We start from the raw sequence: 11852 nt of genomic DNA, 5'->3' as shown, positions 1-11852 counted from the left end.
TCCCTGATGACTAATAATGTTGAGTAGCTTTGGGGCACCTGGGTGGCTCAGTTGGTTAAGTATCCGACTCTTGATTTCAGCTCAGGTCACGTTCTCACTGTGTGAGTTTGAGCCCCGCATCAGGCCTGCTTGGGATTCTCTCTCCCTCCCTCTGCTCCTCCCCAACCTGTGCTCTGTCTGGCTCAAAATAAATAAACGTAAAAAAAAAATTTTTTTTTAAATGCCGAGCATCTTTTCGCATGCTTACTGAAATCTCAAATCCTTATTTGGACGTTGCTACAAACACCTTGGTTACTTAAGGATGGTGCTGAAGACAGATATCAAGTCACTGGTGGATAAAAAAAAACTTGAGGTTTGGTAGCCGAGTGCTCTTTCTGGGAGCCGCTCATGGATAGGTTTGAGCTGGATTTTGTAAACAGTCATGAGGACATCCTTGGACATCAACCCTATATAGCTAGAGAATGTCCCTCGACACACAAAACTAATTTTAAAAGTCCCCCAAATCTAGGAACATGAGAAAAACTAAAGCTTCATTTTACAATGCAGCAATAAAATCACTGTTATTTTTTATTACTAAATGGGTAAAATTATTTACGATCAGGTTTTTTTTTTTTTATTTTTATTTTTATTTTTTTTTAATTTTTTTTTTTTCAACGTTTTTTATTTATTTTTGGGACAGAGAGAGACAGAGCATGAACGGGGGAGGGGCAGAGAGAGAGGGAGACACAGAATCGGAAACAGGCTCCAGGCTCTGAGCCATCAGCCCAGAGCCTGACGCGGGGCTCGAACTCACGGACCGCGAGATCGTGACCTGGCTGAAGTCGGACGCTTAACCGACTGCGCCACCCAGGCGCCCCTACGATCAGGTTTTGAGATACCTTCTTTTTTTTTTATATAGGGTTTTTTATTTTTTTTAATGTTTTTTTATTTATTTTTGAGACAGAGAGAGACAGAGCATGAGCAGGGGAGGGGCAGAGAGAAAAGGAAACACAGAATCCGAAGCAGGCTCCAGGCTCCGAGCTGTCAGCACAGAGCCCGATGCGGGGCTCGAACCCACAAACCGCAAGATCATGACCTTAACTGAAATCGGACGCTTAACCGACTGAGCCACCCAGGCGCCCCACAGGTTTTGAGATATCTTCCCCAAACTGAGAATTATTCATGCGCGATCAGTGATCCGCACAATATGGGGGGGATCAGTTTTAGACCTTCCGGTTTTGTTCTCTGGTGCCTCAGCCACAGTGCGGTTCAACTCTCACAACAATATGGAAAGCAGAGATACTGGATTCATGAGAACGTTGGAAAATTTTGGAAAGAAGCGCTGGTGTCTGGGAGAAAAAGTTCGGTCCGAAACCATCTGATTTGTGAGCCTTTGAAAACGAAGGGGTGTCACCCTTGCTGCTGGTGTTCGCGTCTCCAGTTTGGGTGAGAAGTTGACGTGGAAAGATACAGGTAGGCACTCAATGAAATACGCAAGTATTTAAAACAATGACCTTTGGGGCTTATGCTAATGACGTGTTACTAAATCATATGCGGGGAAAACTGACTAGGCAGAAATGTCAAAACTATTTACGGTAGTTGTGATAGCGTGGTAAGATTAGGGGCGGTTTTTCACCGAGAGTTTTTTTGTAGTAGATGAAAAAAAAAATCATACCCAAAAAGGTGTCAAACAGAAGCTATTCAGAAACTGCAGGATCCTTATCTCTGCACTGATCGCCGAAAAAAGAGGTTCTTCTTGGGGCGGGGGGGGGGGAGCAGAAAATCAAGCTGGATTCAAGCCAATTTTGATAACATTTTGGTGACTGTTGAGAGCTGAAGGTCTGTGTCCCCCCCCTCCCCCAGCCGCCAGCCAATTCGCAGGTAATCAGGTCATGAGGGGAGGGAGCCCCGATGAATGGAAATTAGACAAAGGGGCAAAAGCTAGTTCTTTTCTGCCAAAGTGAAGCCAGCAGTCTGCAAACCAGAGGAGGGCCCTCCCCAGAACCCCCCAGCACGCTTGCACCCTGATCTCAGACTTCAGTCTCCAGAGTTGTGAGCAGCCCTTTTTGTTGTTGTTGTTGTCTTTTGTAAGCCACCCAGTCTGTGGCACTTTTCATAGCAGGCTGAACTATGACAGCGGCCAGGGTACAAATGAATCTGAAAGTACCCAATGAGGGCTGGAGACTGCCAGGTCCTAACTTTTGGTAACTCGGGAGGACGAATACACTCGAGTATCTGCGAGTATCTGCGGCCTGTTGTGGGTAAATTCCCCGCAAGGACAGAGTGCAGGGAGAACAAGAACAAAAACACTGGGGTTTTTTCAAAACTTGTTGAGTTACCCTTAGCGCCTTTCGAGGCTATTTTTCCCCTTGGCTAGTCCCCCTCTTTACTTTTTTGTTTTGAGGAAAAAAATAAAGAATTTACCATAGGAACTTTGTACGATAGAGTATAACACTATATGCTTTTATAAACAATTTTTATGTGCTGGAATATTCTAGAAGGCTTTCAAGAATCCGAATGTAGGAAAGGACTGGAGGCCATTAGCTCAACCTCCTGACGTCTCAGATCAGTAGTAGTCTAACCAGGTCACTCCTGCAACTAGCGACAGCCAACTCGGGGGGCCTCTTCCTCATAGTCTGGCTTTCCCCAGGCTCCTGTGACAGCTTGATTGCATCCGAGTCTCCTGAGAAGGGGGACTCTGTGTTGGTGACTCTTAGGAACAGTCAGATGTGTACGACGACGGGAACTCAGGGAGCTTAGCAAGAGCGTGAGCTCATGTCACAATCAGCAGAGGATCGGAGATGGGGACAGAAATAGCTCTAAAATAAGGCAGAAGCCTTGACGCGCCCTGAGGCAGGAATGAGGTGGGAGAGGGACACAAAGGAAGAAAATTGGTCTGGGTCGTGGGGTGGATGGCAAGCCAGCAATCTTCTTCCCAGACGAGCTGGAAGATGAGTAGGATCTGGCCTGGGGGGCAAAGTGAACCAGAGAGGGGGCGTGCGGGTAAGGGCTCGCTAATGTAGGTGGGTGAAGGCTGCTGGAAGGGAAGATTGGTCGGCGGGGGGCGCGGACGCTAGATGTCCTGAGTGTTGGGCAGGGGGCTTGAACGTGATTTTGTTGTGTGCACTTTAGAAAGGGTTATGCTGTACGGGATGCCTGTGTTAAATTGGTGGTGCTCTTTATTTTCATAAAGCTGGGCATCCAGCCCTTACCTGGAATGTATTCCCCATGACACCGATTCAAAGCATCTTTCCCCAAACTGTAACCCGCTGCACACATGCCAGGATTGCACCTACAAAATTAACTTTAATATGTGACGTCACCAATATTGTTCAGCCACGGGCACTGTGATGCTTGCTCTCTTATGCAGGATAACGTTTCGACGAACTCGTTCTGGTGTTAAAATAAAGCGAGTTAAATCCCACGAGGTTTGCAAGAATTGGGATTTTCCCTGTAGAATAATAAAAGAGTGAAACAAACCATGTATATATACTTTATTTGCTCCCAAGGTCAGCCGTCTGACCTTGGGCTTCATCTTCTGAGCATGTTCTCTCTCTTCTGTGGTGTTTGAACTGAAAATCAAACCTCAGTCTGAAGATGCGGTGTGCTTAATCACAAAAGAACGACGGGGGTACCGGGGTGGCTCAGCCGGTTGAGCGTCTGTCTTCCGCTCAGGTCATGATCTCGCGGTTCGTAAGTTCGAGCCCCTGCGTTGGGCTCTGTACTGATGGCTCAGAGCCTGGAGCCTGCCTCTGATTTTGTCTCCCTCTCTCTCTGCCCCTCCCCCGCTCAGGCTCCGTCTCTCAAAAATAAACATTTAAAAAATTTACAAAAAAAAAAAAAAAAGAAGGTTCAACCTTTAAAAAGACTTTGCTGCTTACATTTTCCTATCATGTACTTTCGTGGGGAAAAGAAAAACCAACACACTCCTCCACTCAGTATAAATGTTAATTCTGGACACAGCTTCCCTTAGTATTCTTTTGGCCAACAGAGAAGCTTCACACAGCCGCCTTGAATAGTTAGTTTGTATCGAATCCTTGTTTGAGCCTTTTGTTGTCTCCTGTACTTGAAAAGGGACCCTTGTGAAATACAGCTGCACAGTGTTTTCGCAGATACTCCATGCTGCCACGACAATACTGTATTTCAGTTGCCCCACTAATTTCTGAGGAAAAAAGTACAGTCTATTTTAAAACACGGTCCGCGGTCGTTAGTTTTTTGAGGATTTGCCAAATTTCCCGTCACCAAAACAAACCTCTGGTTGAACCTATAAACTCTTGAGTTTCCTGCATTCTTGCAACCAGAGTCTCTTTTTTTCTCTTGCAACAACCCACACTGTGGGCAACGGAACAGGTCATTTTGAGACCATCTCATGCCAATTAACCATGACGGTGCTAAAACATTTCACCAGACGACAGCTGGACTTTTAGCCATTTCCTTTGACAAAGGAATATTCTCTTTTTCCAACGACAGCATAAAAAATGTGTGTGTGTGTGTGTTTAAAGACTTCTTTTGGGGATCCAAACGCTCACATGAGTTTAGTTTCAATTTTAAAAGATCTTAAATCTCTGAAAGCAAGCCTTTAACGACCTGTTTCCAAGGTACAGATCTGTAGAGATTTGTAGATATTTAAGTCCAAATTTCTCGATCTCAGTTTTTCTTGGAACCAACGGTGAAACTTCACATTAAAGGTGAGACCTTAGGGGCGCCTGGGTGGCGCAGTCGGTTGAGCGTCCGACTTCAGCCAGGTCACGATCTCGCGGTCCGTGAGTTCGAGCCCCGCGTCAGGCTCTGGGCTGATGGCTCGGAGCCTGGAGCCTGTTTCCGATTCTGTGTCTCCCTCTCTCTCTGCCCCTCCCCCGTTCATGCTCTGCCTCTCTCTGTCCCAAAAATAAATAAAAAACGTTGAAAAAAAAAAATTTAAAAAAGGTGAGACCTTAGTACAGAGTTTTCATTTGCCACTAAGGCCGGGAGCCAACCAGTGTGGGGGTACAGCCATGGCCACTGAACATTTCTGGATATCTGCTTTGCAAGTCCTAATGCGGGGAAGGACCCTTCCTTCCGCTTCGGGGAAGTACGTGCTCAGTTTTCAATACATGCCACTTCAGAAAAGGCAGGAACGTGCCAGAAGTTATTTAACAACTTCTAATTTCGCTGACGTTGCAAAGAGAAAAGATGAGTGTTATGCTTGGATAGGATTTGACGAGAACAGCACTTTGCCTCTGCGGCCCCCAGCACACATGACCGAGCGTAATCGTGAGAAACACATCAGGAAGATCCCGGGAGAGGGGCGATCTGCAACACACCTGACCCGTGTCGCTTCTCAAACCCGCCACGGTCATCGAAAACAAGGAAAGCCTGAGAACCTGTCATCGCCGAGAGGAGCCGGAGGAGAGACCTGAATGCAAGCGGATGCCTTCGGGAGCCGAGAGGGACATCAGGGAAAAACTAAGGAGACCTGAATGAAGGGTGGGGCTTCAGTTAATAACAAAGTAGAAGTATAAAGATTCGTTGTGACGAATGTACCAGACGAAGGCAGGCAAGATGTGCATCGCGGCAACTACGTAAAGCGTGTGGAGCACCGGGGCACTCCACCATGGCTGCCACTCTTCTGTAAATCACAATCTAAAGAAAAAGGAGTGGTTAACGTGTGGGTTTGTTTTTAAAACACCGTTTCAATTACAACAGACCGAAGGGCATTATTCCCGCAGGTGGGACAGACTCCTGAAACGCCCTAGTGCCCTTGAAGGCGCCTTAAGGGGAGGGGCGCCTGGGTGGCTCCACCGGTGAAGCGTCTGACTTTGGCTCAGGTCACGATCCCACTGTTGGGCCCCCGGCATTGGGCTCTGTGCTGAGAGCTCAGAGCCTGGAGCTTCGGAGTCTGTGCCTCCCTCTCTCTCCCTCTGCCCCTCCCCCACTTGTGCTATCAAAAATAAACAAACATGAAGCAAACAAACAAACAGATCTTAAGGGGGAGCAGAGAGGCAAACGAGCGGTCCCCATCTCACCATTCCCACGTGCAAACATGCTAAGTGTCTGGGAACTTCCTTGATGAAGCCCCCGTCTCCATCTTTAAAGGTCGGGAAAAACGGACAGATTACGAAGGAAGGCAAACTATGGCTGGAGATCTGCCGAGAGAGACTTTACGGGCTTTCGGTGACTGCGCTCTGGCTTTCAAACTTTACGCGTCTGCTTTGCACTTTACGTTTAGCAAACTGTTGGTTTAAATAACATCGTAGTATTGAATAGTTTATAAATGTTTATTAAGTGTCAGTAATTTTTACAAAGCGAATATTAATAGCACGAGGCAAAGTTCTTGCAAAGTATGTACAAAAGTAAAAAGCCTTAATGACTAGCAACTCATTTTATAAAATCAAACCATCCTTTCCACTTTCAGACCTCCTTTAGAAATAATTTATTGCCAATCCCTGAACTAAAGCACGGACAGAAAAAAATTTACAACAACAGTATCAGATAATGTGCTTATTAGTTCCTGGAAAGTTATAAAAAGATATAATATGTATAAAAAATCCTAAGCCACAAATACTTTTATACAAAGCTAATACAAATCATGTTTTGTTGGGTACAGGATCTGTGAGGTTGTTACAAAATATACTTTTTGATAAGGCTTCTTGTGGTAAATGAGCTCTCATCACCGTAGAGTAGTACAGAAAAGCCATTAGAAACATTTTGCCGTTCTGCCTTCAAGTAAGAGGTGAAGCTGGTTGTGCTGTTACAAATACGTCCCGAGAATTCACCCCTTCCTGCTCCCGCTGTGTTTCCCCCTTGGTACCATCGAATAGGCGTAACTGAGGACAAAGGTATCACTTATTATGGCAAGAGACATCATCAGCAAGCTTTCTGAATACAAACCCCAATCAGATACCAAGTAGCTAGCATATTTCTGTCACGACACCCACAGACTGAAAGGTGATGCATGGTGGGTCCTTGCACACTTCGATCCATCTGGCAATTTTTATCATTATCAACAGCAGATCTGGACAGATTCCAAAACCTCCCACCAACCGAGAAGATACTGCCCCATCCTTAACTCTTTTTTGTTCCATCTGAGCTCTGGCGTGCGAGGTCAGATGGTCTAGACCTGGATGCCACAAGAATGCACACGTTGACTTCAATGCTAACTATACGCTCAAGTAAAGACACAAGAACGATAGTGGTACAAACACCGCCCTTCACATGATGTTACTAATCACTTACCGGCCTAAGGCTAACATTGCCTTGATGGGACTTGAAAATGCCACAAAGTCCAACCCGTTTCAAGTGTTCAGGCTTAGACTTACACTTCGATCTCTAGCATAAATTCATTAAGCCCTAACCTCGTACCATGAAATACTGGGTATTATACCGTCTGCCGTATTTGGAATGTGGAGACTCATTACCGCCACCCCCCCCCCCCGCCCCCCCAGCTCTCATCCATTCCCCCCTTCCTCGAGTTTACTGGGCTGGAAGGCCAGCCTGTTTCCTGTCAAGAAAGGAAAACCAGTCCCTGTACAGGCAGCAGCACAACGGGAAAATGACAGGAAAACGACACAAGGTGACCCCTGGACTAAGTCAAACTTTGAACTGAAAAAGACACAGGCAAAACTTCTGCTCTTGATTCCTTAAATAAAACTAAAAGCAGTAAAAAGGTTAACAGAGTGTCTTTCTCTAGATTTATTGGGGAGTTTGTTACAAATGTTTGACTAAGCTTTACAGACATGATTTCATGGATTTCAAACAAGAAATTCAGAGTTAACACTGATATTTAGCCTTCTTATTACATACACAGAAATGACATTGCTACAAATTGCAATGCAGAGAACCTTGTTTCAGATGGCTTGGTTTGGGGTTTTGTCTAAATGTGTCATTACATAATGAAAGCACCAATTTGAGGCCTTCTCAAATAGTGACTGGAATCTCAGAACAGAACAGAACAGAACTTGGTAACTTTATTCTTCACATAAATAAGGCATAACCGGTTATGTGGACTAATGCTGAAAATACATCTTATCAAAAGCATAAATACAAGTATTTGGGGTTACGCCGGAGGTCAAGATTTACTCATTCTCTCTTACGGGGAAAAAAAAAAAAAAAAAGAGCCCACGATTTCTGCTGCGTCCGAACTGACACTTCGAATCATTTCTGGTATCCGCACACTCTTAACTTCCTCCTGCTTTAAACCAGCCACCGTCACCGGGTGCGGGAGGACTGCCCCAGACAACCCCGCCTGAGAGATCGCCCAGAGGATCTTCACTATGTGAAATACCCACCAGGGCGACTTCCAAGAAAACGAAACAAAAACGGAGGATCTTTTTCATTCCACATCACCTTCTCTGGCCGTGGCTGCCGTGTCACCACCCAAGCGCCTTTTCCAGACAGGAACACTCAAGCGAACACTTGCGATTCGTACGCTGTTTGGCAGAAAGCAACGATTCGGGTCATCAAAAAATAATATTTAAGTGGCAGGGGCAAGCCTTAAATGATGTGGCTCTTCGGAAAACATGTGACAAAACCTTTTCCCTATAAAAATCAAGGCCCAGATGCGTGGTGTTCTTTGACTTATAAGGCAGCTCTGCTCTACGTTTCTTCGAGGCCAATGAGGACACTTGTGTGACATTTTCAAGAATTAAAGGACAAGACATTCAGATTCAAAGAACACAACATAATAGAGGATCAGGCACATCTTACTGTAAATCATAACCAGTAAGACTTTGAAAAGCCAACACACCAAACGACTGCTCTGAGAAACCGGCGCGGTGAAAGCTACGAGCACCCTTTCGTTTGGTCCTGAATTTCACCTCCTCCTTCGCACAGCCGTGTTTCCAAAGGACCCAGTTTTCACAATACAGGTAGGAGACTCCTTCCGATGGTTTTCAAAAGGGTGGACCAAAGCCTTCAGACTGAGCCTCGCACTTCCTCTGTCTCAACAAGCGTGCCATTCAATACAAGTGATCTGCCGCCTCGGGATACGGCCTGGGTTTCACTTTAAAAGAACGGTGAGACATCGGAGGCGGCACATCAGGAAGGAGAGCTCGAGAACTCCCAGGGACAGAAAATAATACCATTACGTACGAGGCGTTCTGACACTGCTTGGAGGCAGTCAAAAGGGGGTCACCGGGGGACTCGTCAGGCAACGGGCCTGCTCCGCGTGCAGGTTGTCAATATTCAACAGGACTGAATAAACAAGCCTGACTTGCCTCTTCTACAGGGAACGGACTCGAGCCTCCACTGGAGGCCGACGGTTTTGGCTAGGCCAGGGAACCATCTGCAAAATTCACACACAGACTCTCCAGCAAGAAGTCCCAATGTTACTGTGCACACATTCGGATACTCACTAGCACTGAGGTTGAATCCTAATTCTGTGAACTGGGACAGCACGCTCTTCTTGGCAAGAAGCACCGGTTGCAGAAGGACTCAAACGCGCGTGGACTGCATACCGTGACCACCCGCATGAGGACGCGGGGCTGCGTGTCTGTGGCTCGTACATCACCGAGGCACGGAAACTGCGAGGCTACCGCAGGTAGAATGGTGCCGGAAGCGCAGGAAGGGTCAGGAATGGTACGAGCAGTCCCTGGTTCGCTCCCTGCAAAGCCCTATTCTCCCGCCAGACAGCAGACGGACCAAGAGCCGCGGCCTCGGAAAGGCCGCGTGAGCCGTCATGCTGACCCATCTCGCAAGGACCTTCTAGGCAACGGAATACCTGAGAACACAGCTCTACAGTAAAGTGGCAGATATCACAGTCTTAATCACAATTTTCAGGAAAAGGCGAAAAGCTGCTGGACTCTGCCAAAGGCCACCGGCCGCGGGCACCTGTCTCTCTAGTCCCGGTCGCATGCCACACAAGCGGCCGGGCGGTGCCCCCAGGACACCAGCCAGCCCGCTGAGCTCACGATGATCAGACCCGTCATCACGAGCCGCTTCAGGGGTGCGCCCGCGGGTCGGTGAGGGGCGAGGAGAGGTCAAACGGGATCCTCTTTCGGTGTGAACTGAAGAAATTACTATTTGTTCTTAGAAGCAGCCTTAAAACATTCCAAATGTACCTCAGTAAAGCTAGAAGTTCATAAGCAATAACGAGACAAGCATGTACGTGCTGCGTCTTTCAGAGAGCCACCGAGAATGAACGGGAATCTCAGATCATGCCTTCTTGAGTAGCTTGACAGGAAAACTCTGCCCCTGGCAAGCTGCCAAATAAACAAAACCTCCCATGAGCGCCAGGCTGGAGCTGATGGGAACAGGCAGGAGAGCAAAAGAAAAGATGTCTGTGACGGCCACAACAGCTCTTCTCTACAGCGAGGACCCGAATCCTGGGACAGGACGTCATAGTCCGAGAAGTAAAAGCACAGAACGTCCTGGAGAGGCTCTGTTTATCTAGAAAGCTCCCTTATCAAGCTACTTGCCATTTTCAGTTGCTGCTTGGCCAGAACGTTTCACATATGGCACATTTATTACATGAGATTTAAACATGAAAAGGGCAAATTATATTTCACTCGTTGCTTTGGATCAAAACACTATGTAAGGCATTTGCTTGCTCCCCGCCCCCTGCCCCGTACCATCGTGAACTTTCGTTAGCATCAGACCAGGAATCCTCATGTAAACTTTAAAACACTAAGTAAGAACATTACCTTGAGAAACCACAGAAATTTTAAAATGAAACAACTGTTGAGTATATAAGCAATTAAAAACACACGAAGGCTAAATCTGCGCGCATCTACAGAATGCCAGTCCTTAGATCAAACTTTTTTCCAACAGGTCACCTTTCAAACAGGTCACCGTAAGGCTCGGCACAGGTGTCGCTGCCGTGGGCAGGGCAGATAAAAAGGGGTCTTGCTTGTTTGAGAACCGGATATTCTTAACCTCATCCCGAGAAACAGTCAAGGGCACCTTCTCTACTTGGCACTACAGGAGAACTCAGCTGGAAGAGGGGAAGAAGCTGAAGGCTGAACTGTACCTAGGAAGACGCTCGGCAGGAAACTACACCCCCCTCAAGTGGAAGCCACAGCGAAACAGATCAAAGGCTGAACTCTGACAGGGATCGGCGTGTGCTATTCGGCAGCTTTGCGCCACAAACCAAGGTCCGCAGGGAGGACGACTAAGGTTTCCTAGAAGTTAAACTCAGAATCAAGACTCTTCTAATTCCTGCTGTAAACTGCTATGTTAAGAAACAAAACACACAGAAAACAATCAAAGGGACACAAGGTATGAAAGCAGCCAGTCTTCTGCACGTCACTGCAGCATGAGCTGCTTGAGGTTGTCATGAAGAATAGTATCCTTGACGTCGCGGAAAACCAGGCGGATGTTCTCCGTGTTGATCGCGGTGGTGAAGTGGTGGTACAGGGGCTTCTGCTGCTGGTCCCGCCGCTTGTTCCGGAAACATTCCACCAGGAATTTTTGGACGTCTCTTAAGCAGTGGGGATCCCCTTCGAATTCTAAGAAATAGTCTTTGATGCTCACAATTCGCACCTTCTCCTCAAGCAAATCTGTCTTGTTTAAGAAAAGGATTATGGAGACGTTGCTGAAAACCCGGTTGTTGACGATCGTTTCGAAAATGTTCAGAGACTCTGTCAGGCGATTGGTCAGTCGATCTTCCATAAGCACCTGGTCGAATTCACTTGAGGACACAAGGAAAAGTATCGACGTCACGCTGTCAAAGCACTCAAACCACCGCTTTCTTTCTGACCTCTGACCGCCTACATCAACCATTTTGAAAGGAACATTTTTAATTTCAAAGTCGTACTCATGAATGCCTTTGGTGGGTCTTCTGGCAAGCAGAATATCTTGCTGTGATGGGATGTAATCCTGGAAAAGAAGACAACGCTTTAGACTCGGGAACCCGGAAGGAATGAGAGTTTCTAACGTACTGCTGCCTGGTCGAGGGA

At 46.8% G+C, this 11852-nt stretch overlaps 1 protein-coding gene across 1 annotated transcript in view; it reads right to left on the bottom strand.

Moving 5' to 3' along the window:
* Positions 1-7635: 7635 nt before the first annotated feature.
* The window catches only part of GNA13 (G protein subunit alpha 13), a 41761-nt gene continuing 37544 nt past the window's right edge, over positions 7636-11852 (bottom strand). Inside the window, exon 4 of the mRNA XM_042914359.1 lies at positions 7636-11772. Within this exon, the coding sequence (XP_042770293.1) occupies positions 11200-11772 (573 nt within the window). The 3' untranslated portion in view covers positions 7636-11199. The remainder of the gene's footprint in view (positions 11773-11852) is intronic.

The sequence above is a fragment of the Panthera leo genome, chromosome E1, assembly GCF_018350215.1.
Source record: "Panthera leo isolate Ple1 chromosome E1, P.leo_Ple1_pat1.1, whole genome shotgun sequence".
Lineage (NCBI taxonomy): Eukaryota > Metazoa > Chordata > Mammalia > Carnivora > Felidae > Panthera > Panthera leo.
The sequence above is the reverse complement of the archived record's forward strand: the minus strand, read 5'-3'. Positions and strand labels throughout refer to the sequence as shown.